Source organism: Sorex araneus, chromosome 2 (genome assembly GCF_027595985.1).
Source record: "Sorex araneus isolate mSorAra2 chromosome 2, mSorAra2.pri, whole genome shotgun sequence".
NCBI classification, from domain to species: Eukaryota; Metazoa; Chordata; class Mammalia; order Eulipotyphla; family Soricidae; genus Sorex; species Sorex araneus.
In genome coordinates, this window is record NC_073303.1 from 72,956,762 (window position 1) to 72,983,842 (window position 27,081).

The window sequence follows — 27,081 nt, forward strand, 5'->3', positions numbered from 1 at the left end:
GAGAAAACTACAAAGATATTTATATTTATAAAAAATCAAGAATCTTATTCATTAAATAGAGATGCTAGAGCACATTTTCAAAAAAAAGTCAAATAAACTTTCCTCTTTTCTCACTTTCTCTTTCAAAGATATATTTTACAGTTTCACAAAGATACTAGCTCTTAAAGGATGTATCAATAGTTTCTAAGTAATCATTTTTTTCCCACTTGAGTTCAGTTTAACTTTAAGACCCTATAACTTAGTGAATATTATGAAATCATAATGTCAGAAATTCTGAAAGTCCTGGAAAATAAAAAACATTTAAAGATGGCGCTCAGATTTTTGGATATACCACTTTATCACTGATAATTACTAAATGATGTTTCCCTTCTTTAGCAAATAAATTGTGCTCATATGTGTGTGATAGGAGACAGCTATTGTCTCATGAGACAGCCAGCATAAACTTTTAAAATAGGCCCCAGTTTAGTTTAGTTAGTATTTTGCACTCTTTAGTCTAGAATGACACATGCACTGTATTCTCTCAGTTGCTCGGTTTTCAAAAATCTGCCTAATTGGTGGCTTTTGTATTCTTGGAACTTATCTAATGCATCATTTTTTTAATTTAAAAACTTGTTGGCAGAGATGTTAATTAAAAATATAAAAGAATTTTCTATTTTGCACTGCAACAAATTCACACTGAAGGCTTACATGGAAATACGTGTTATAGGCAACATTATGAACACCATTCAGGCAGGCATTGCCCAGTTGCAAATACTCGAACAAGAGTCAACCAGATCTTCAATGTGGCTTTTTTATTCTAAGTGTATGAACTTTGGTTAAATTATTTAAACCATCTATGCTAAAGATTTCATTCATTATAAAAGCTAGTAATATCTCTCTCGTGGGGTTTTGAAGAAGCTTAAGTTAGACAATGCAGGCTGGAACAATAGCTCAAAGAACTAGATTACATTCTTCTTCAGTTGCAGGAGGCCTGGCTTTGATCCCTAGAACCACATGGTCCCTTAAGTACCGCTAGAAGAACAGTCACTGAGCACTGCTGGCTGTAATCCCACCCTAAAAAAATAAACAGAAGAAAAAATCCAGACAACACATGTGACAGAACAGATGGTTAGTTTATCTCCCTATATTTATCTCCCAGAGTTGTACAATTTTAAGTGGTACATTAATTTTTACCTAAAGTCTTCTCTCCCAGCCTTGCTGAGGGCTGATGTGTTCATGAGCTAAATTCTAATCAATGAATACTTCTATACTTGGAAGAGAAAAATAAACATCGCTCTTGGTTTCCATTATTTTATATATTTTTTATAGTACAGACTTTATCATAAATGACAAAATGTATTTTATTTCGATGTACATCTTCAAACACAGCAGATTTCAAAGAGCACTTGGTCATACTTGGAAATATTATTTAGCAAGTTTTAAACAAAAGGTATATTTATTTTCTTCTGCATGAAAAACTTATTTCTTAACAACATAATTTAACCACAGGCTTCCTGTTAGTGATTCTTCAAAGAAATATACCCTTTTTACAAAAATTGTTTTATTTTTCTAATTCGAAAGTTTAAAATTTGTACAAAAAATTTGGTTCACTTTATATTAATCTGATATTCTGATCTATTTTATATCAATAAACTTTGCTTCTGTATCACCCCTGGATAAAGCACATATTTACAGATTTAAATTATATTAAGACAACGTAAGTAGTACATAATATTCAACTTTTTGAGGCACAGTGCAAGAGCAGTTGGAAAACATTCTATATAAACATTGAAACTCAGTTACATAAAGCTTGAAACCAAAGGTTTTAAACAATAGCAACAACAAATAAATGAGTATATAAACAAGAAAACAGGATATCATCTTATAACAGCACCATGAAGAATTCTTGGCTAAGAATTAGCCAAAATTACTATCCTGAGATATTTCAAGATCAACAACTTTTCACATTTATGCAGTGCCGTTCAGAAGTAAACACATTCTCACAATTGCTTTTGTTTGGAGAGAGATTGATGTGAGATGACTGAAGCTTGATTTGAAGTTATTTTGTACTGTTCTTGTCCAGAGCCTTGTGGTGGGGAGGGGAGTGGGGTTTCAGGGGTTGCTAAAAAAAAGAATCAAGAAAACTTTATGTAAGGACAACAATGACCTTGACATATACCATTAAGTCTCGAGTGACATCAATACACAGTTTGGTAAACATTTGGTATACATTTTTAAAAGCTCACACATGAATGAAATAATAATAATGTAGTTAATTAAAACTGTTATAGTAATCTGCACACCCAAATTCTCCAAGTTGTGCTAGATTACTATAGTTCATACTTAAAATATTAATAGTCATTTGAAACTTTTTCTGTCTCAATACTTTTATGGGCAGCTTGGAATCATATACAGCAGAAAAAAATGGTTAGAGGAATGAACAGGAACAGTTTTTCTAAAACTCCTGAAACAAACAAAAATCAGGGTAATCAAATTTTGATAAAGTACAATGTACTTGGTTTTAATTTCCTAAATCCAAACATATTAGATGACCTAAAATTGAACGCTTGACACTTTCCAAATGAGCTGAAATATATGTTGTAGCTAAAAGCAACCAAAGAGACAGGAGTGATAGTACAGGGGGAGGGTCCTTGCCCTGCATGGATCGGAACTTGGGTTTGATCCCTGGCATTCTGTACAGTTCCCTAAGCACTGGCAGGAGTAATTCCTGTATACAGAGCCCAGAGAAAGCCCCGAGTATAGCTGGATCTGACCCAAATTAAAAATAAATAAACAAACAAGCTATCTGAAAACTATAGTTTCCTTGTTTTAAAATTAATCTACTCAAGTTAAGCTTGTCTATCATCTTCTGTAAATGCAAATAGCAAACAAAGTAATTGGGGTAGGGGGACAGGATGAGGAAGAAATCATTTGAATAGAGCAAGTCCTGGAATACTATATTTCCTGGTAACATTGATGATGATGAATGGAATTTTATTTCAGGACCATATTTTGTTTTATCATCTCATGTAAATCCTCAGTTCCTAAGAAGCAATTTGATGAGAATTTATGCATGATTTTATTTTCTGGAGCTGGATTCCAAAACGGGGTGGGGCAAAAGACACCTTGTGCGCCCCTGATTTTTACATTAGTCAGTACATAGATATAAATAGATATAAAAACCAAGCATTTAATACAAAATTACACGACCCCATATGCGTTTAGGAAGCAAGGTTCCAGGGGCCAAAGGAAATAATACAGCAGGTAGGGCATTTGCCTATTGGGTTCAATCCAATAATGGGTTGACTATTGGGTTCAATCCTTGGCAGCCCATATTGTCCCCCCATACCCTGCCAGGAATAAACCCTGAGCACAGAGCCAGGAAGAAGCCCTAAGCACTTCTGGATATGGCCCCCAAACAAAGCAAACAAATTACATAGAAGCAAGGTTCTAGAACAGCATTTCCTCCTATTGCAAAATTTATCATCTCAAAAAATAATAGGAGGCATTCCATAATTTTAAAAACATTGTACTTTAGCTGGGGCCAGAGCAACAGGACAGTCAGTAGGGCATTTGCCTTGCGTGCGGCTGATCCATGTTCTATCCCCTGCACCCCATAAGGTCTCCCATGCACTGCTAAGAGGAGTGATTTCTGAATGGAGTCAGGTGTGGCCCCCCAAATAAAAACAAAACCAAAATAAATAAATAATAAAGCTCACTATATTTTACTGATTTTAAATTATTATTCCCTACATTTAACAGAATAGAAAATGCTTGACGATCAAACTGAGGCATTGCAGACTTTATAAATTTTTCCTCAAGTTTTAAAAAATTCATAAACAAGAAGACATTTTTCACGTGATTTCCCTAATGTAGACACTTTATATTCCTATGCATATCTTGGTATTTATTTAGAAGCAAAGACTCTTCCAAAAGAGGACAAATAAAGATGATCATAAATAAGAGCCATTTTATGGTATAAATTTTTTGTAGAGTAACATGTAAATATCCTTACAAATATTATTGAAATAAAAATTTAAAGTGTACTATATGATACTAAAAAATTGGGATCAGAATACTAGCATTTAACAAGTGAAGGATTTAACCACCAGCAGAACTGTTAAACTTTCCTGTCAATTGATGTCTACAGTCCTTAATGTGTTGTTAATATGTTTTATGTCTTGAGTTTATGAGTAACCGGTCCTTGAGAGCCACAGCTCCAGAATTGCTCTTTCAGCCCGTGTTCTCCTTTGAACAGATATCTTTGCTGGCTTGCTTTTTCCACTCTGGAGAAGCCAGAGTTCACTCTTGCACGGGAATTCCTCTCTTTCTCACCTCTCAATTTTCTAAGTAAATTTGGTTCAATAAAAACTATGTTGTTTCACGAGAGAGAGAGAGAGAGAGAGAGAGAGAGAGAGAGAGAGAGAGAGAGAGAGAGAGAGAGAGAGAGAGAGAGAGAGTTCCTAGTCTCTTTTGTATGGTATTAGGTTTGCTTCTGTCTGTTCTTGACTGTCCAATAAATAGCAATGCTAACACCTGCTCTGCAAGATGATCTCAAATTATTGATATTGTGAGTCACAGATGAAATGTGCCATAATTTTTCCTCAATTGGTGTTTTTAATAACACATTTTTGCCTCTTTCATACACTCAGAAAGAGCTGAGTTTTTGTGGTCCCAGCTCTGTAAAGCAGAAATACTTCAGTTCTCATGTCTCCAATTTGAGGCACAAAACTCAGGCCTAAAGAGAAGGTGGGGCTTAGCAGATGTCACAGTTGCACACAGTTGAGTCACAAAGAGGAAATCATACCAAACTTTTTTGTAATTTCTGGGTATTAAGACAGTTACCCCTTGTTTTCTAAGATAATCAACTTTATATTATGATTGAAAAGTAGCCCAGACACTTACAGATCTGGTCTGTGTGAACCAGTGTAGACATGGGACCTAAAAGTATTGTTTGTCCATTTAATGGATCCTGAGACAAATGTTGATGCATTGGATGATGGAGATGACTAACGTCATTGGAAGCACCTAGAGAAGATAAAAAGATGCCTGTATTAGTGATGTGCAATCAAGAAGAGCAAATTTACCTTGGAACAAGTGTTTTGATTGACAGTTTGAATATTGCCCTTTTTTGCAAAGTGCTTTTTGGAAATTCAAGGATAAATGAATGGACCAACTGCCATATTATGGACAATGTCAGCTCTATCTGCACATGGGCTAGATTAATGTTGTATCATCTTATGTTGTATATTAATAATGAAACTTGCGTGCTATTTCCTGGAATCATTATATTTGCTGCCTGTTGTTAAGGCAATTCCAAGAATCACTTAGTTCAACTAGATAGTATTTGGGATCACCTTAATATCGTAAACAGATTTTATTTTAGAAAGATACCATTAAGAACACATTAAGCAGCAGAAAACTAAAAGTAAAATACAAGTAATTTTACAAGAAAATTTAATCTAGATAGAGCACAAAATAGATTATTTCAAAACTTATTCATGACATTCATTGCAGCAATACAATTTTACCCATATATTTGTGTTGTGTCAATAAGTTGAGGAGCAAAATGTTGATTTTAAGGTTTTACTATGTATTTTTAGGTTGTGCTGCAATTCTAGTATCCTTGATGTCTTGAGTAAGGCATAGTAAATCACAATATATTTTAAGGAGTTGTAAAGATAGATCTATTTCTATTTGCCATATTTGGAAGAATTTGAACACTGGGATAAGGAGATCAGAAGACACAAATATGGTGAAGACAGAAAGGGGATTTAAACACATTCAAGTATTCACCCCCCCTTCTATCAGGTTCTGTGGACTTTCTAAAAGTGAAAAATGTGAAAAACTTAAAAGGTGAGTTTATTATGTCATCACCACAAATCAAATGACCAGAAATCAAAACAAATGCTCAAAGCCATGTCATACAAATAAATGATAATTACATTCTTTTTTTTCCTTTTTTGCTTTTTCTGTCACACCCGGCAACGCGCAAGGGTTACTCCTGGCTCTGCACTCAGGAATTACTCCTAGCGGTACTCGGGGGACCATACGGGATGCTGGGAATCGAACCCAGGTCGGTCACGTGCAAAGCCAACACCCTACCCGCTGTGCTATCGCTACAGCGCCCGATAAAGAGACTCTTAAATGTACTCACCACCCAATAACATTTCCTGAAGCAGGTTGTCAATTTTAACCATCCCGAAAAGTTTAACAAATTGGATCTGCTCAATCATTTGCCAAGTGATGCTCTGCAGCGTGGGCAGCAGCAGGAGCAGCTCCCCGAACCGCCCCCGGGAGTCGTACTGCCGGTCATTGATGTAATCCTCCAAACTCAGCTGCACTTGGAACCGCATGTTCTTAATTTTGACCGGGTCACTTAGTCCTTTTGCATCTAGCGATGAAATAAAAACATTAGCCTAAATGTTGACTCTTGCTAGAGTGTGAGAGTAAATATCACAGCATGAAACAGTAGCTTATACTTCTTTGCAGTAATTTTAATTTTAGGTATCATGATTTACAAGGCTGTAGGGTTTTGTGTATAAACAGTTTCGGCACTATGCCCTTCACCAGAGTGGTGGGGTCCCTCCATCATGGTCCCAGTCATCCCCTCCATCCACATTCTTCCTATCCCCCCAATTTTCTCACCCTTTTCCCTGTGGTAAGCTTCCTGCTGAAGACCACTTATCAGTTTATTTTGTCTTTAGACGGTTTTTTATTTCCTGATGATGATTCTTTCTACCCCACAAATGAGAGAGATCATCTTGTATCTGTCCCACTATAATAATGCTAGTGGAATTTTTTCAAACCTGGGTCAAAAAATACGATGGCCTTCAAACAGGCATATTCATTGTCATCAATCTGGATTTCCTGAAATGGTCTGACCAGCTCATCTAGAACCCGATTGGCCACACGACTGATTTCCACTTCACAGCTGTTGCGATGAATGACATAGTTGTTTCCTAGAAGAAAAAAAGATCACCTCAGAGACAGACAGACAGACACACACACACACACACACACACACAGAAAAACTGTCAGCTATAGCTTTTTCCTTCTTTTTTTTTTTTTTTTTGGTGGTGTGGGTGTGAGGCTGGGACTACATCTGGAGTTGCTCAGGGCTTACTCCTGGTTTTGTGCTCAGAGAATCATTTCTGGCGGTGCTTGTGTGACCATTATATGGGGTCAAACATTGACCAGGTCAGCTGTGTACTAGGTGAGTGCCTTATCCCCTTACTATTCAGAATTGTTTGAATTTTTTAAATTAATAATTTAAATAGACTTCCTTTGTAGGAAGAGTAATAATACTACTTTTCTTTGTGTGTTCAGGTAATGTTTAGTTGAAACATCAGAACGCCTAAAGGATCAATAACATTGATAATATGATCACATGCGCTTTAACAGCCTCAGTCACTGGTGATAACATGAAGGTACAATCTAATAACAAGCTAATAATTTACAAGGGAGAAAAAACCCATAATGATTAGTTTGTGCTATGCTAGTTATATTGTACTCTTTACTCATTAATAAGCATAATTCAAAATCTAAAGAAGCTTCCTTGCTTGGGGAATATTAAAAATAGTACTTGTGGGGTTGGAGCTATAGTACAGAGGGTAGGGTGTTTGCCTTTCTTGCAAGTGGCCGATCTGGGTTCAATCACTGGCATCCCATATGGTCCTCCAAGCACCACCAGGAGTAATTCCTGAGTGCAGAGCCAGGAGTAACCCCTGAGCATCGCTGGGTGTGACCCCCCCACAAAAAAAAAACACCAAGGGAAAAAAAAAAACAGTACTAGTGGTAGTACAGGTAATATGTAGGTACAATTGTAAAGACATAATTTTAATGTCTGAGTGGATGAGGTTTATTTTTTAAATTAGCTAGCTCATGAGCTGCCTCAGTGAAAAGTAAATTCTCCCTAGGTTTGAGTAGAGATGGAATGACCAAGTGTTTAAGTAGAGTTGGAATGACCAAGTGTTAAATAGAGTTAAGAAATTAAATAGAGCAGGACCACCTATAATCCTTAAAAACCTTTCACACTTAAGAGTCTGTCCATCCCTACTGGCTTTTGAGGATTGGACCGGGGTGGACCGCATACAAGGCAAATCCCCTACCTGCTGGACTATCTCTCCAACCCCAATGACAATTTTTAATGGTATATTTTGCCACTTTATTGTCACTTTGTGATGAACTTGTATAACAATAATGTGATAGATGTTTTATAATCCAACAAATCTATACTACATGAGACTTGCAATGGAGTCAGAGAATACATTATATGATGTATATTTTGTTACAGAGGGTTTTTGTTGTTAAACTTCATTGCAACTGTATAACTGGAAAACTCAGTGCAGCTGTCCAACAATTTAAAATAAACATACTAAAAGAAGAAAAAAGATAAAAAAGTCTGTCCATATTATAAATATTTACAACAACTTCAAAACTATAGAAAATATGTTATGAAATATTATAAAGTTTGTAGTTCCTAAAGCATTATTTTTTGGTTCTCTAAAAGAAATAAGTTTTCAGTTCTTTTGATTCAGGCAAGAACATCTCTAATGTAACAACACAAACCAAAATATTCCAAAAATGTAACCTTGCATTTAAATGAAAATATAGTTTACCTAATTATTCAGGTAAATAACATAAAGTTATACCATTCAAGAATGTCTTGTCTAAGTATAATGTATTCAGATTTATAATAAGACTATTATAGGGTCATAGAAAGTAGAAGATGGAAATGTTTAATAGAATTTAAAAACAATCACTGGAGTCAAATTAGATGGCTAATATCCTGGCTTTATTACTTACTAACATATTAATGCTTTATTGCTTACTAACATGCTAATTTATTTGCCTCAGTTTCTTCACTGCAGAGTTGATTGAAAATAACAGTAACTATATCTTAGGCTTATTGTGATACATAAGTAAATAGTTTATATATAATTTCAGAACATCTAAAACAATGCATTTAAGAGATGGAGCTAATCCAAGAGGTTGGGCTAAAAGGGGTCATAAAACTCTTAACACTGTCAGTAGAGAACCTAATTAATAAGGAGTAGGAATTAAAACTTGTAATTAACGAAGAGACATGCTTTCTTTCAATTTTATGTCCCTATTCTCTCTGTGAAATGACTTTTCCATTTACTGCATTTAATTATCAGGATTTTTCAGATCTCGTCATGACTTTTTTCCCCCTCCATATCAGGGATCAAACTCCATTTCAGCTTTCAGGTCTCACGTATGCAAGGCGTGTGCTTTATGGCTAAGCCTTAATATTCCTGGCACCTTGTCCATTTTTTTTTCCAAGTTGAAATTTTGTTGCATATCATGAGCAGTAGGAAGATAGGGGGCAAAACATATTCCTTAAACCGATAAAATAATACACATTACAATGATTAATTAAACTTTGTTACAGTGTAAAAGAATTCCAGTACTCCTTATGAGGTCATACTACTCAGTAGTACTTACTAAGATTTCAACAATATTGTGTTTATTGAGCAAAATCTCTCTCTTTTTCATTTAAATCTTAATGTGCCTTCAATTTGTCAATACACACTGAATTCTCCTGGAATTAAGTCAAGAGAAAGCAGGACATGTGTAAGGATGATTGTTTTAATCTGGTTTGTGAAATGAGACAACACCTGACAGTGTCTGTGAACAGTTGATAACACACAGAACGGATAGCATACAAGAATGAAGCATCCATCAATTCCTCCAAAATTTAAAAAAAAGCTTACCCAAAAGCAAAATATCTTTGTACACCATAGATCTCTTTGTTGCTCCAAGCAATAAGTGTTCCCCTGCGTGAGCTCTCAACAGTGCCACCTTAATGAAAAATTCAAAGTTTAACAATTAATTAAAAAACATAATGATTAAAAGGCAGCATAATATGAGTCTGATTAACCTTGTGTTCTTTAGAGCTGGGAGTTTTTAATAAACTGTAATATTCACAGAGACCTGCCATTATTGAACCTTCAATTTTTCTATGTTACTGTGCAATTAGAGCATTATTAAAATTTTTTCAAACGATGTAGCAATTATGCTCCTAGGTATCCATTCAAAGGATACAAACACTCAAGTGTGGAAAGACATACATGCAGCTGTGTTCTTGGCGGCCCTATGTACCATAGCCAAGATCTATGAACACGCCAAGGGCCCATCCTAAATGACTAAAGAAAATGTGGCCTACATACATAATGACACACTGCTCCACCATAAGAAAAATGAAATACTTCATTTTGCTACAACATGGATAAAACGGAAGGGGGTCATGCTCAATGAAATAAGTCAGAAAGAGAAAGACAAATACTGAATGATCTCACACATATGCAGGATGTAGAGAAACAAATAAAGGAAACAGACTAAGTCAAAGAACAGTAAATCTGTGAATTCAGACCACAGGGCTGAGGTTCCCTGCAAAGGATGGAGCAGGCACTATCGAAGGGTGAGAGCGAGTCTAAAAGACTGTGGGCTGGGAGAGTGGTGGTTTGCTGTGGTTGTGGGAACATTACTTTGAAGAGGCATGTAATCATATCCCTAAAACTATTCAGTCCTACAAACCAATGTCATTTCACCGAATAAAATTTTTCTAAAATTAGCAAGTTAACGTAATAGCAGAGAGAAAAGAAGGGGTAGGAGATGAGGAAGAGTGAAGTGTTTGGGAATTAAATACACTCTAAACCTGAATTCAAATTTTGACTTAGCCATTTATCGCCTCTTTTAACTTTGGATGAGAAAACAGGTATGTGTGGTGCTCATGTGTTATCCATCAAATAGGCATAGTGATAATAGTTGCAAAGTGTGATGGTAAAAGCCAATGAAAAAATAAAAACAATTCCTTACACATTATGGACTGAATATACAAAAAAAGCATGAAGAATGTCTTGTGACAGTGAAAGAGGAAAAGAAAATGGGGGGTCGAGAGCCTGTCACTTTCTAGACTGGATTTCTAGTTAGTTCTCTGTACTAAACTGTTAATCGACTACATGCATGTATTCAGTTGGCTACAGGTTATTTTTCGCTAGAATAGGAAACATGTCAATAGTTCCACTTAACAAAGAAGAGCCCACATCATCATGTAAGGTGATTTTTTTGCATCGAAATGAGAACCTCATTTTGATTTTTCTCTATTTGTGCAGCAAATCCTAATGATGCTTCTCTATTACTTTTACTCCATCCCAAACTTAAGTAGTTCTTCTCAGCTGACCTATTTTAGTAATCCCCAGAGACCTAAAAGGTATTCTTGCTTCCTTTCAGATTCCTCTATCTGAATAAACCTTCTTGTCAAACCGCCAACAAGAATATCTTTGCAAAATAATCATCATCTAATATCACTCTGGAGAAGCCCTCCCCAGCTATTCCTCTCAGAATTAAATCTAAACTTGCTAATCATAGCATCTTAAGCCATGACTCAATGTTTCACCCTTGATGTAATTTCCTGGTTCATCTTGAAACATTTCTTGTTCATTTTTTCACAATGTTTTCCTCAGAACCTTTAAAAATGCTGTTCCTTACTCAGAATACTTTGATTTTCAGACCTTGGAATACTTCACTCCTTGGGATCATTAAGTCACAGAATAAACCTCTCCAATTCCCAATCGAAAGCATCTCTAAACCACTCCACCAGCAGTCATTCAACAACTTTTTTGATTTCACTTAATAGAATGTATCCCCATCTAGAATTGAGTATCTTTTTTACTCATCTCTCTGAGATAGAATTCAAACTTTTATAAGAACAATTATGTAATCTGTATTTTATTTACGAATATTCAGTTCCTAAAACTGAACAACAGTGCTCATAAATATGTGTTTGATAAAACAATTTTTAATAAAAAAATGTACTGAATGAATTTACTGATCTAGGATCCATACTGAAAGTCTTTTAAGTGAAGATTATAAAATATCTGCCATAGAGCAACTAAGAACCCTAAATAAAATAATGTAATATATAATGCAACAGAAAGCAAACTCACAATAGACATTTGCCAAGCTGTAGCTCTTGCTCATATTAAAGAGTTAACAGCACTGTAGCACTGTCGACCCGTTGTTCATCGATTAGCTTGAGCTGGGCACCAGTAACGTCTCCATTGTGAGACTTGTTACTGTTTTTGGCATATCAAATACGCCACGGGGAGCTTGCCAGGCTCTGCCCTGTGGGCGGGATACTCTCAGCAGCTTGCCGGGTTTTCCGAGAAGGCCGGAGGAATCGAATCAGCCGTGTGTACAAGACAAACGCCCTACCCGCTGTGCTATTGCTCCAGCCCAGTAACCTATCAAAAGAACTTTTTATTTTAAGAGTTAGTATACAAATAAAAAGTTCTTTTGACAGGCTACTAAATTTCAATTTCCCAATTTTTGAAGCACTGTCTTCATACACAAGTCAGCAACTTCTAAAAAGGAATGATAATAAAAATATAAAACTGATAACTAACATAACCTTACTTATATTGCTGGGGTTAGACAAGTGGGTTTCAGCAATTTAGCACTATTCACTCTTAAATAACCTTCTGAGCCAAGCTATCTTTATGATATGTCAATAACCATGACTCAAACCAGGAAGGCCGTTACAGAACATTTTAAGAATGATTTTGAATTTCACAGCAATTTTTTTTTTTTTTGCTGCCAGTAGGTGAAATGTTATCCTACAAATCTGACTAACTTTCAGTAAACAATTTTTACTTCTAGTGTTGTATTTTGTCATTTAAAAACTTTAAAAACAATATATACCCTGTCTTCTGTTAGTCTTTTTATTTGTGCATCAGTGATAAGAAGTCTTGGTCAAAGGGCATTAAAAAAGATACTGGTATAATACATGTCATAGTTTATTCATGGTGAAGGGATTAGAAAATTTTGAGTATGTACTGATATAGAAGGGTTTAAATGAACTTCAAGCTAATAATATAATCTTCATAGAACATAGACTAAAATTATTGTTTGTTTTTCATTGGGAGGCCATAGAAGTTACCCCTGGCTCTGCCCTCAGGAATCATTCCTGGCAGGCAGGGGGGACCAGACTGGATGTCAGGGACTGAACCAGGTCAGCGATGTGTAAAGTAAACGCCCTACCCTCTGTATTATGGTCCCGGTCCCTAGATTAAATATGATTAATTAAAATATCCCAGTGTACAATTAACAATTTATGAAAATGTATGTATTAGGAAAAGATCATTCTATCTAAGATATCTCTATTTCTCTGTATGTTTCAGAATATGATTTTATAGACTTTTTGGCAAAACCAATAATTTTCACGGATTAAATGATCAAATAAAATTGACATCACGAAAAACAAAAAAAAATTAACATGTAAATTGCACCAAGGGCTCACAAAGATATTAACACAGCCTATACAGGACTGACATCCTGTTATTGTGGAGCTTCCTATGCCAGCTTCATGGGCACCAAAACACAAAAACACAACTGTCTACTGTTTGCCTCCTGGACCAGTACCCTGGTCACACTGTCTCAAAATAATTCCTCTTTCACCTTTACAAAGGCTTTTGAAACTCTCAGATGGAAGAACAGTGTTTTGTTCAACTATCGCTCAAAACATTTCGGGTCATTTAAAAAAGTTACAGATTCCTGTTACCTGATGAAGAAAATTGGACTTGCAAAAGAATATTTTTCTCATTAAAAGATTTAACCTTGTAACTCTTTCAAACGCCATGTAAATAATTAATATACTTTATTTATACCTGATCATCCAGGGGCAACTCACAGAAGGCAGGAATATATTTAGCCCATTCCACTAAGACCAAGAGCTGTTGTTTCATTGATTCGCAGACATCACCAACACTTGCAATTTTCTTAACATTTATATCAGTGCTCACACCAGGGCTGGATGCTGAGATCTAGAATTTTGAAGAATATAATAGTTCATTATTTTAACTGGCATTTAACCAAATCATCCTCTTTTTTCCACATTGGCTTAAATAAATACATATCATTAAAGTGGGCTCTATCATTGTCATAGTATCTTGGTTATATAGCAAACATTTGAGAATTGTTTTAAATGGAAAATATAAAATATTTAATGTTTAAGACCATGGTCTCAAAGTTGCATTTTATTTTTCTTACCAATTTTGAAAATTGTAAAGTAATTTATCATAACTTTCAGGGAGTTACAAGATTCAGCCTAACTATACAAAAAGATTTGAAGTATCCACATGTAATGTGAAATTATTTTAGTGAAAATATGATACTGTTGTCACTCAAGAAATGAACAACTTCTATTAAGTAAGTTCATTTTAGGATGGAGTGTATCTGAGTGGTAGAATTAATACACTGAATGTACAAGACCCTGGGTTTAATCCCCAACACCAGCAAACACAAACAAACTTTAGTTTGCTTAAGTTTATAAAGTATTTCCAGTGGATAAAGCTTATCAAACTGGAGGGCAATGATTAATACCAGAAGCCATATCTTTCTGTTGTTTCATTAAATGGAAATTTATCAAGCAACACAGGAAACCAACTCTGAAAAGCTTAATACATAATGACAGATATTAAACTTAAAAAAAATTAAACCTCGTAAAAATATAGGTGGTGTTAGAATGCCTCTCTGCTGGAAAAAAAAAATAAACTGCCATGGCCAAAGCTCTAATTTTAGTACATAATCTATGTATAACATTTCCTCATAAGGCTCTTTTCAGTCATTCACTCAAAGTTTTATAGACCATCAAGCAATCTCTAACTAATGATGATGATAATGCTGAGATTTAACCTCATCATATTACCCATGAGTTATCAAAAACGAAAGTAGTCACACTGACTCATACTGGACCTGATGAACTAGTTAGCTATTTTCTAATTTGATTTATAATATAGAAGTATCTTCAACTTTTCTAACAATGCTAAAATAAACTGTCCTTAGACATTCTACTTGTTTGTTTGGTATTTTATCTGTTACCAACGTCCTACTTGAAAAATAAAAATAAAGCTGATAGTTTCATTCTATAAATTTTAAAGAATAAAGCTCCTTTCTGTTCTCTGAATTCTGGCTCTTCCAAATGTCTGTTTCCAACTCAGATGTGTCCGTGAATTCTTGAGTTCAAAGTCAATCTCAAGGAAGAAAGCTTCATACACACCTCACACAAACTCTGAAAGTCATGGCAATTGATTTTTAAGATTTGATCAAGAAAACCCGATACTGCCCCTCCCTAGAGCATTGTACCTTGAGTTAAGTGTTTTTCATTCTCTTGTATACAAACGAATTTTTAATAATCTTAACCAAAATGCTCCTTTCCCCACCATTTGTAAAATGGGATCTCGTGTAGGTAAAGGCAGAACCAACAGACCAATCATTAACTTTCAAAGTAAAACTCTTGAAGTTGTGTACATGCAATTTGTTTTAATTCACATGGGCACATTGGAATAAACTGAATTCATTTCATTATTATGCCCAAAAAGACACGTCATTCTATTCAAAGGGGACGGATGCTGGAGTGCAGCAGATACCTGGCGAGACCGAACTTCAGCTTGTGCCAGCGTGTTAATGGAGGGGATGTTGCTGCCATCAAATGTGCTTCTTCTGGTGCTTATTCTATCCCGTTCATTCTGCACAGCTAGGGGAAATCACAGTAAACGTTGTTGAGTTCATTTCAATGTATGTCAGGGCGTTCCAGTTTCAAAAATTTTAAAAGTCCGTCAAAAGTGAGAGGGGTGTTTTCAAGAGAACTTGGGGGAGACGGGATTGAAGCTGTTTTCCATTCTGTACCACTTTTTAAAAGTGGAATGAGCCAGGCTTGTCACAGAGCTCCTGAAATATTATGTCTTTGGGGACTTGGTGAATGCACTCATGTTTGAAAGCGTTGGGTCAGCTAGTTCAGACAGGTTATATTCTTAATAGGATAGTTTTCCACTGTCTCAAAGTTAATAAAACTGTAAGATAACTACATGAAGAGTTTTGCCTGTGAGATTAAGCAGGTCAAAGACAACAGTGTATTCACTGTCAGAAGATATGAGTCACAGACCGAAACTTCCATATTCTTTTTTTCTTATAAATCACAAGAAAAAATGGAAAGTAAATTTGTTATGGTCAAGGTGATTTTAAGATTGTGCCTTATGATCTCTGATGGAGAGCAGAGATCAACAAACCACTGGGCTGTTTATGTATAGATATGTATAGAGCATACAGATGTATACAGCAACAGTAACAGCTCTTAGGAGGTTTTTGAAGATGGAGACAATTAGACCAATTTGCTTCATAAAGAAAATAAAAAGACTAATGTGAAATTTTAAATTTCTTATTAAAAACTGCAGTTGTCAATATAAGGAAGCGTGACCAGAAGCATATAAATCATGTATTTGTCATATCAAGAATAATGTACGTCTGAAGTTAACATTGGATTTTGAAGTATAAGAAGTAAAATTACCTTCTGCTAACTAAAAAGAACAAAAATCAAGGCCTGTCAACCCTACTCTATTTAGATTAATGATCAACCTGTTCAGCTGAGAAGGCACTAAGCCATTAGAATATTTTTTCAGTAATTATCATTTTAGTAAATTAACAAAATTATGATAAAAATCTGTTATCCAAAATTCACTATTCCTGATCAACTCCATTAAGTTAAAAGAAAAAAAATACTTAAACTTTTTTTGCTTTTAAGACTGAATGTCTTTAAACTGGAATGAATCATTAATATTTTATTTCAAAATCATATTTACTGGCAACTTATGTGCTCTCTTTTTTACAGAAACTACCATTGATTTTCTGGCTAAACAGGCTGAATATGGCTAAATATGTTGAGATAAAAAATTAAAATTTTTTTACAGAAACTACCATTGATTTTCTGGCTAAACAGGCTGAATATGGCTAAATATGTTGAGATAAAAAATTAAAATATAAACTATGCTTTTATAAATTTCATTTAAATGAAATGAATCTAATGAGATGAATTTAAAGATCAATTTTTAGAAAGGTATCTAACATTCATAACTTTCTGACTGCTATAGATTAATATTTTCATTGAACATTTATTATACTATTGCTATAAATAAGATATATATACTCTGAAACCCCCAAAGTTACTTTTATAATTTATTTCAAAAATGATATTATTTTATGAATAAGAAAACATATATCACTATTTTTAAATGTCAACTTTTAAAAAAATTTTTAAAGCTCAGAGGAAAATAAATGATTGATATTTGTTTATATTTTTGCATGATTTAAGCTAGCATTTAAATATAGATTGAAAAAGACTGACAAAGTACGTAATTAATTCTATAAGCTACCAAATATCCCACAAAAACTATGTTACTTAGAAATCACAAAGTGCTAATTTGGGTATGAACTTTCCTCACCTTTGATAATAGCAATTTTCATAAAACTAATAGAATTTTTGTCATTAAAAAATTAAGCATAAAAACAAAACTTTAATATAGTTATAATAGGTTTTTTTATGTAGTTCTTTTTATAATTTGTGAAATCATTCTGAAAATATCTTTTTCTGACATTTGTAAAATATGGCAAAATTTATAAGCATAATATATTGTGGTTACTATCCTATACCAAATTTTATGTTATTCAATACATTGTTTTTAAATTTTCCATATTTATAGGATAATGTAATATGTTCCATGTGAAATAAGCAAGCACCTAAAAGAGTACTGATTTCAACAGATAAGTCTCTTAATAAAATGCAAACTCGCCAAGTGTGATTGTGGCTCTTGGCTTCACAACTGAAATGTCAACACCTGTAAAACTCTGGGAAGTAGCAGTTTTCAATAAATATTTGTAAAATTAAGGAATTATGAAAAGTAAACGTTCAGTTAGTAGTTAGGAAATGAATTGGCATTGAGGATAAAGACGTATTTTAAAGTGCATTTACAATCGTACCTCTTCACTGGATTTTTCCATTCATATTTTCTGAACAAGACATAATAATGTAATTGAGACAATAAATGTGTTGCTAGATAAACAGTAGTAAAGGGAATGCAGTCTGGAATCAGCAATAGTTTTCATATAGACTAGATCCACTGATTACCAGCAGGATGTAAATCCTTACAATTAAGGAATCTCAGTGAATCTTTTTTCATTTAAAAAAATTGAGGAAAATCAGAATCTTGTGAAAACTTAATGTGATCAAATGGATTGTGTGAGAAAAAACATTTTCATCATCAATAATGTCAATTATCATTTTTATGTTTCAGTAATTACCTTCTTTTTTCATTCCTGCTCTAAAACACTTTCTTAATCGACAATATCTACATTGATTTCTTTTGTCCTTGTCAACCACACATTGCCGGCTAAACCTGTAATATCAAACAAAGATATATTAGTTTGCAGAAAAACATTTACAAAAATAAAATGGATTTTAAATAAATCTGGTCAAAACTGGCATCATAGAAAGAATGCATAAGAACAATTAACTATGACATTTCCAGTTTCAGCATTAAGCTGTACATGAAACTACAAATCTCCTTCATCTAGTATTGCTTATAACAAAAGTCGAATCATCTCACTTTTAGTCAACATTCATAAACATTCCTTCATAAATAATGAAAACCAAAGGTAAGGATGAGATGGAGGGTATGGCATTTTAGTGGTGTTAGGGTGAAATAATTTTGTGCATTAATATAAGTTTAATACAATTATCACCATATTACCTAAACTATAATAAAATATCTTAAATAAGCAAAAATCTTTGCTAAATAAATTTTAGTTGATTATGTTGAAGTGTTTTAATGTGATAGAGCATATTACAGAAGTTTATTTTCAGCACTTTTACACTTCCACCTTTCTAAATGTCCTTTTATTAGTTTTACTTTAAATCTATTGAAGCTTACTCTAATGTCAAAATGTATATCTACACAATAGAATACTATGCAGCTGTTAGGAGAGATGATGTCATAAAATTGCTTATAAATGGATAGACATGGAGAATATCTTGCTAAGTGAAATGAGTCAGAAAGAGAGGGACAGACATAGAAGGACTGCACTCATTTGTGGAGTATAGAAAAACATAACATTAGGTTGACACCCAAGGACTTCCCCATAGCTGGAAGCCTGCTTCATGAGCAGAGAGGAGAAGGCAGATGGAATAGAGAAAGGATCACTAAGAAAATGATGGCTGGAGGAATCAGTCAGGATGGGAGATGTGTGCCGAAAGTAGATAATGGACCAAGCATGATGACCTCTCAGTGTCTGTGTTACCCAAAAGTAGAGAGAGCATGGGGAATATTGTCTGCCATGGAGGTAGGGGAAGGGTGGGAAAAGGGACGGGTGTATCAGGGATATTGGTGGTGGGGAATGTGCACTGGTGGAAGGATGGGTGTTTGATCATTGTGTGATTGTAACCCACATGTGAAAACTTGTAACTATCTCACGTGATTCAATAAAATTTAAAAAAAAAAGGAAAGAAAAAAACAACAAAAAATAGTATTGTGAAAGATGGTTGAGAATAGCACGTAGAGTGTAGTCTCTGTAGTTATGTATTTCTTCACAATAGATATAATCAGAAAAAAATTGTAAGGTTGTAAATGAATCAGAACCTTTACAAACTATAATACAAGATGCTGAAGCAGAGGATAAAATTTTGACAGTGTGTTCAAAGACTTAAACATAGTTGTTTTATGTTCCAATAATTTCATTCTAGCTATATAATGAAGAGAAATGAAAATATACAATCAGGCAAAAACTTGTACATAAATACCAACAGCAACATTTGTGCCCCATTTGGGACTATCAACATAGTCCCAAATGGGGCACAGCACAAAGATTCATCAAAAAAATTAAAAATAAATGAAAGACCCAAACAAACCCAAATTCCCCAAACTCAAAAATAACAGCAAAGGGACCAGAGTATTAATACAGAAGCTTGGTTGCTTGCCTTGTATGCATCCTACCCAGGTTCAACCCCTGGCAAACCATATGATATATGGAACCCCGCCAAGAGTGATTCCTGAGTGCAGAACCAAGAATATGCCTTGAGCACTGTTGGATATGACCAAAAAACAAAAAGAACAAACAAAAAAATATCAAGAAAACAACCCCCCAAAAACAAAAAACCTCCAGAAAACCCAAAGAAACTGAATACCCATCAGTTTACGAATTGGTGACAATTAAAAGAGGCATAGACAAATAATAGAATACCATCGGTCAATAAATGAGTGGAGTACTGATGCAGGCTGCAACACTGAAAAATCTTGAAAACACTCCAATAAATGAAGTATGACACCAAAAAATCACATTATGTGTAATTTCACTTATATTAAATGTCCAGAGGAGGTAAATTTGTAGAAACCAAATAAATTATTTGCTATTTTAAAGCGATAAAGGAGTGTCGTCAGCATATGATTTCTTCATAGAAGGATAAAAATGTTATAAATTGTAGTAATCTTAAACAACTGTGTAAACTGTGTAAAAAGTTGAACTATATCACTTTAAAAAAAGTAATTATTGGGGCTGGAGCAATAGCACAGCGGGTAGGGCGTTTGCCTTGCACGCGGCTGACCCGGGTTCAATTCCCAGCATCCCATATGGTCCCCTGAGCACCGCCAGGGGTGACTCCTGAGTGCAGAGCCAGGAGTAACCCCTGTGCATTGCCGGGTGTGACCCAAAAAACAACAACAACAAAAAACAAAACAAAACAAAACAAAAAGTAATTATCTCTGGGATTAGACTATACTTGAGTCCCAAGTCCACCATTTATTTATTTATTTTTTTAGCCAACTCCAGAGGTTCGTGGTGCTCAGAGCTTACTCCTGGTTCTGTGCTCAGGGTTCACTCTTTTTTTTTGGTTTGGTTTTGTTTTGTTTTGCTTTTTGGGTCACACTCGGCGATGCACAGGGGTTACTCCTGGTTCTACACTCAGGAATTACTCCCGGCGGTGCTCAGGGGACCATATGGGATGCTGGGATTCGACCCGGGTCGGCCGAGTGCAAGGCAAACGCCCTACCTGCTGTGCTATTGCTCCAGCCTCTCAGGGTTCACTCTTTATGGGACTTCAAAGACCTTAAGAAGTGCTCTGAATCAAACCCAGGTGGATTGCATGCAGATATATATATGATGAGTCTCATTCCGTTTGCCCTGAAAGAGCCTCCAATGCAGCACCATAGGGAAGAATGAGTAGAGTCTGCTAAAATCTCAGTGCTAGGATGGAGATGTTACTGGCACCCACTCAAGAAAATCGATGAGCAACGGGATGACACTGACTCTAGCGGGCGGCAGTAATGTTTTCATTGTGAGACTTGTTACTGTTTTTGGCAAACTGAATACACCACGGGTAGCTTGCCAGGCTCTGCCATGCGGGCGAGATACTCTCGGTAGCTTGCTGGGCTCTCCGAGAAAGATGGAGGAATCAAACCTGGTTGGTCGCGTGCAAGGCAAACGCCCTACCCACTGTGCTATTACTCTAGTCCCATATATGCATGTATATCTCATATATATATGTATATAATATATATATATATATATATGAGAGAGAGAGAGAGAGAGAGGCACTGTGATTTACAAACTTTTTTATAGTTGACTTTCTGGCATACAATATTCCAGCATCAATCTTACCATCATTGACACATTTCTGCCACCAATATCCTCAGTTTTCCTCCCATGTTTCAACCTGCCTTCTTTCTTGAAAAGCACATTTTTAAGTTTAGTCATTGCAGCTGGATCTCATGCGTTCAGTTCTGTCGGTCCTGTGGTTCAGCTCTACACCACTGATGTGTCTGAGACCACAGGCTCCTGCCCCTGTTACCTCCAGCCTCTCTCCTATTACTTCCTTGCCTAAGTTACTGGTTTCTTTCCTTCTCTATCCTTCACCATTTACTCTTCATAGGATGTGAGGATACAACTGAATATATTCTGTTATGATGTTTGATACCACACTGAGATGTGGTGCACTGCATGTAGGTGGCTAGGGTTTGATCCCTGAGCCGAACTAGGAGTAAGCCCTGAGCATAGCTGGGTATGGCCCAAACACTAACTACCCCCCAAATAAATAAATAAAATATGTTCTTATATAATAATACCTACGTGACTACATATCAACATAATATTGCATACTTTGAGAAGGATTGAAACATTAATCTAAAGTTGAAACAAAGTTCAACTTTAGAAATATATATATTTGAAAACAGCAAAATCTTTATGTCTCTGAACTTAAAAACATACAGCGACTACTTTTAAAATAGAAAAATTATGCAATGTGTTTAGTGACAAAATTTAGAAGGGAAATTAGGTTGGCAATACCATCCATGATGGAAAGGTGGAAGGATTTCAAAGTTATTTGAATTGTTGTAGTTTCCAAAAGTTCTGTGAAAATATTAGTTCCCATTTTTACCAGACAAGAAAGGGGTGACTATTTTGAAGGACATTTATTTTGATATTCTCAGATTCCCAAAAGTTGTTGGATTTAGTTGTGAGGGTTGTCATTTTATATATATATATATATATATATATATATATATATGCATTTCACCTCTAACAGAACACATGATTCAAGAAAGATTATTTATGGTTATTTTTTAATTTCAGTTAATAATTTTTGAAGCACTAAATATTTCATGTAATCACGAGAAATCATTTTCTGATGGCAATCTACTTACCTTGTTTTTTACCTCTAGAATTTTGATATATATAAAATCAAGAACCATTTTTGTTTTCTAGTTTTACAATTTTTACCCTACTTAATGTTCTCCTAGACAAATTACTAGACAACACGAGCTGGATATTTGGACAGTTACATATTAACTTTTCCTCCACACTCTTAGAAATCAAAGACATTTTATCCTAAGATAAGTAAACTATTTCAAATGCCCAATTTGTTCCTAAAACAAGATAACAATCCTTCACATCTTTCACCTATATAACTAACAGATATTTCTGCTGACAGATTGGTCATATTAATAGTTCATACTCAGAGTAGGTGTACTGTGCATTCAAGTGCTGCCATTCTGATCAGTTGTGATAATGTATCTATCCCTTCACTGTGCTATGATGATGAATGCAGACTATTTTAAAAAATTTCTAGAAACGGATGACATAGTAAGGTTTAGACAGAACACCTAAATTTAATGGAAAAGATTAAAGAAATACATTTAACTTTTAAGATTGAAAACTAAATCTGATTCACTAACATCAGACACTACCCAACTCATTTGTACTTTCTGATTTTTGTTTTGAAAGACACAGATATACTTACATACAAAAAGAAAGTTTTAAAAACAAACACTGTGGAGCTACTTATATACAGATCAAGACATGTCTAATGGAATATGAGCATGTAGTACAACCATAAAAAAACTCAAGGAAACAGCAAGTACAATCTTTAGACCAGTTTTTTCTAAGAGGAAGAAGAAAAGAAATGGGGAAGAGTCTGCTAGAGACTTCAACTATATTAGTGCAAGTTGGGTGGAAAGTATGAGGATATTTTTAAGATTGTTTTATAACTGATATACTTTTAAATTAAATACCTGCAATATTTAATTAAAATGAACCAAATGAGACTGGATATATGCATTTACATCTTCAGTTTCTCACTCTGAATGCTGCTTACAGATTTTCTTTTTGAAGGTTAACAGCTTTTCAGATGCCATTTTGAAACACCTCTAAAGATAACTTTATTTCCTGAGAGGAGCAATTCAAATACCTGCAGGAATAAACGTGACTCTTGCGTATGCTACGTCTGAAGAAGCCTTTGCAGCCATCACAGCTTGATGCTCCATAGTGCTTTCCTGTCGCTCTGTCTCCGCATATAGCACAAAGACAGTTGACACCGTTGTCTGTGGTATTCATACTTGTGGTCTCGGGGGCAGAACTATCTGTGAAAGAAAGCAGAAAGAGAGAGTTCACAATACAACTTAGTATTAGATCTCATTACCTGATAGGCTCGGAACAGTCCATTCCTTGGCTTCTTGAAGGTTTCAAAATAACGCCTTTAAAAACAAAACACAAAACAACACCCACAGTCTCTTTTCTTTGGCCATTCTCTATTCCAACCCCTCTAAGATTTTTGCCAATAAAATTTGGGGCAACCAAAGGACTCAGACCACCAACTAATATCTTTCCCACAGGGAACTCCTCAAATCCTATAACACTGAATATCATTGTGTATCAGGGTAAGAAATCTCCAAAATTTATTCTCTTGGTGCTGAGGAAGGGTCACTGGTAGACCACTTGCGTTGCATATATGAGTCTATAGGTTTGATTCCTGGCACGACAAATAACAATAACAAATTTTATACCTAGTCATAATGGTTCATACACCTAACAGCATGAAATACCCAAAATATTGATTTCACTACTTTCAAGTTCAATAGGCAGTTCAGTAGGAATTCCATTAGAAAGGACCTTACATGATTATGTTAAGAGAAAAAATTCGAAAAACAAAAACACCATATGATATCACTATATATGGACTATATAGGCAAATAGAATAGGACAAAACCACACCATTAGATTCACAACAAAAAACGTCACTAGTAGAAAGAAAGGGATGTACAGAGGTGGAAGGAAGAGTTGGAAAAGTAAGCAGTGGATGGAAGTCAAACTTTTGCTGCAGGATATGGTATTAATATGATATTTACAGGGGTATGAAATAGTATTCAAAGTATAAATTGTAAGCATATGATCTCACTTAAAAAAAAAGTACCAACAGTACTCTTTAGTTTTTCTTTAGAACTTACTCATTTCTTTTGTCATTCAATGGTAACATTTGGGACATAAGGCCAATAATATTAGAAACCTCATTGAATCTCTCCTCTATTTTTCATATCCAACCAAACAACAAGTTTATATTTAAAATATATTATATCTAAAATAGGATCTTCTCATCTGCCTTTCAAATAGAACTTACAATTTCACTTAATTTGTAAAACTACTTCAGTATATTAAGTTATATAGTTGATTTACTTATTTATTACCTATACAAATAGATTTTTTAAAAGATTTCTTAAATATCAATATAGTGGACTTTATCTTAAAGGCTCTGTTCATACTTAAAATATATTGAAGTATAGGGTAATGAATTAACAAATGATAAAATTATAAAACATAATCAGAAAACAATTAACCATGCTATCTTAACATATAAAAAGGTATAATTAATAGTTATCAAGTTCCAATTTAATTTTATGACAATATATATATTCTAAGTATGTTCTAATATTTTTTGAGTAGACAGATACTATTGTATACAATTTGATAAAATTGAAAGAAATGTTCAAAATATGAGTAGGTGTGACATTACAGAACTTAAAGAATTAACAGTTTTCTCTGGGTAACAAAACAGAAATTTGGAAATATGGCAGTTTCAAATATTAAGGTTTGCTATTATGGGATGTTTTATAGAAATTCACAAAAATGTCTAATTTGCTGAAGTTTAATGTCATACATGCTTACATATAATTAACAGCATTATTATAATAAAATAAATTATCAAATACTTTTTAATGGAACTTATTTTTGTGAATATGTTTAATAATCTACACAATTTAAATAATTATGGTTCTGTTGAAATAAATACCTTATTAAATATCTATTCAAATCAAACAGGGGTTTCAAGTAATGATTTCTTATGAGTTTCAGTGGAGGTTCATTTGAACTCTGCTAAATTATGAAAGTTCAATTCTGTCAGTTTATAAAAACCTTCCCATTAAAAAGCTGTTGTTTACTGCAACTATAACAGCAATCATATAATTTATACAACACGGAAAAACATTAGGATATCTTAAGTATAAGATATATTTTCAGTCTTGAACTGAACACATATTCCAAAATATAGTATTTTGTAGATGTTAAAAATTCTAACAATTTTAACTTATCATAAACAAGAATGCTACTTAAAAATATACATCTCAATACTAAACTGTTTTATATAAAGACACAGACCCTAAATTATCCATGTCTTTTTTTAAGTTAAAATGTTACAGCAGATAAACACCAAGAGCTGTGCTAGGCTAAACATTACCTTTATAAGCAGGTTATACAATAAACCTTTATTTCCTTTCATTTTTGAGGTTTAATGCAAAAAAATTCAGTTGCGACTTTGACTGTAGTTTCTCAGCAACAATGGAGAACGAGCATAATGAAAGGAGGTACCCAGGTAAACCCTTCTGTGGTCTGTGGAAATCCAAATCCCCTATGTCATCTTAAGTACTGCACAGAAAATATACCTTATGGCTGGTCTTACTTATGGCTCTGATATACAGCAAACAGAATAGCTGCCAAAACTAATCCTTTTACCTAACTATCCCAGGACAGAATTCCGAGGTTACTTTATCACACACGAAGTTTTCTTCCCATACTAAACATAAAATAGTCGAAAGTACTATAAATCTGAACTTCGCGATGAAATGAAAAAGTTCAGCTTCATGGCCTTAAAAACAAGCCCTGCCTTTCTCCAGCAGTCAACCTGGAGCGACCCCAGAACAGCTCAGTTTGACACCCCCCCCACACACTGCCCCCTATTCCATACCATTCTCTCAGTCTGGACAGACACTCACCATTTGAATTATATAAAATCTGCATCGTTTCAAACTCCAAAGTTGTGTAAGTTGGATCCAAAACTTCACTGTAATTTGCCATATCCATGTCCAGTATCGGTTCCGATACCCTCATCATTGATTGAGAAACACACATACAAGTGGCAGCACAGGCCCGGCTGTGTGTGAAGGCTGTGTGGCTTTCAATCTGGGAGTGCTAAACCAAAGTTAACTGTAACTGAGTGACTTATGTGGGATTGTGGGAGGAGCTGTAAAACTGTAAGCTTCTCCAGCAGGCCATATTCTGCTTATTTCTTTTTCTTTTATGGCACACGCAAGCAATTCCTTATGATAATCTTGGAATGCTTCATGGAATCGCCTTATCTGAAGTGCTTAGTGGACTAACATGATTTCCTAAATTGATTTCCAGTAGACAATAAATGATGTCACTATGAGGTTTTAAAAATAGAAAAAGAGAATCTTTTCAGGTTTTTAACTGCAGTTAGGACACGATCTACCCCAAATGCGGGCTGAGAGAGAAAAGTCTCCATTTTAAAGGTGATGCTTCCATGACTGACTTAAATTTAGTAAGTCAAGAAAACAAGTCAACATTTAACGTTTGAGATAGCTTAATATTTTCATTTACATTCCTGTACAACAAAATACACTTTGCTGATGTGAC

The 27,081-nt window shown here is 34.6% G+C and overlaps 1 protein-coding gene across 1 annotated transcript; it reads right to left on the reverse strand.

Moving 5' to 3' along the window:
* Positions 1–1,908: 1,908 nt before the first annotated feature.
* Positions 1,909–26,556, reverse strand: HNF4G (hepatocyte nuclear factor 4 gamma). Its single transcript, XM_004602378.2, has 10 exons — positions 26,421–26,556; positions 23,567–23,738; positions 18,136–18,230; positions 15,432–15,538; positions 13,671–13,826; positions 9,717–9,804; positions 6,789–6,941; positions 6,137–6,373; positions 4,885–5,007; positions 1,909–2,101 (listed from the first exon to the last, which is right to left on the reverse strand). Exons 1-10 carry the CDS (start codon positions 26,554–26,556, stop codon positions 1,980–1,982), a joined length of 1,389 nt encoding a protein of 462 aa, XP_004602435.2. The 3' UTR covers positions 1,909–1,979.
* Positions 26,557–27,081: the final 525 nt, after the last annotated feature.

Bases quoted from the DNA above. Each gene is read 5' to 3' on its own strand.
- HNF4G (XM_004602378.2), bottom strand. From the start codon at position 26,556: ATGTGTGTTTCTCAATCAATGATGAGGGTATCGGAACCGATACTGGAC. The intron at 18,231-23,566 runs GTATTTGAATTG...TTGATATTACAG, and splicing joins AGTCACGTTTATTCCTGCAG to GTTTAGCCGGCAATGTGTGG. The intron at 5,008-6,136 runs GTGAGTACATTT...TATCTTCTCTAG, and splicing joins TCAGGAAATGTTATTGGGTG to GTGCTTCCAATGACGTTAGT.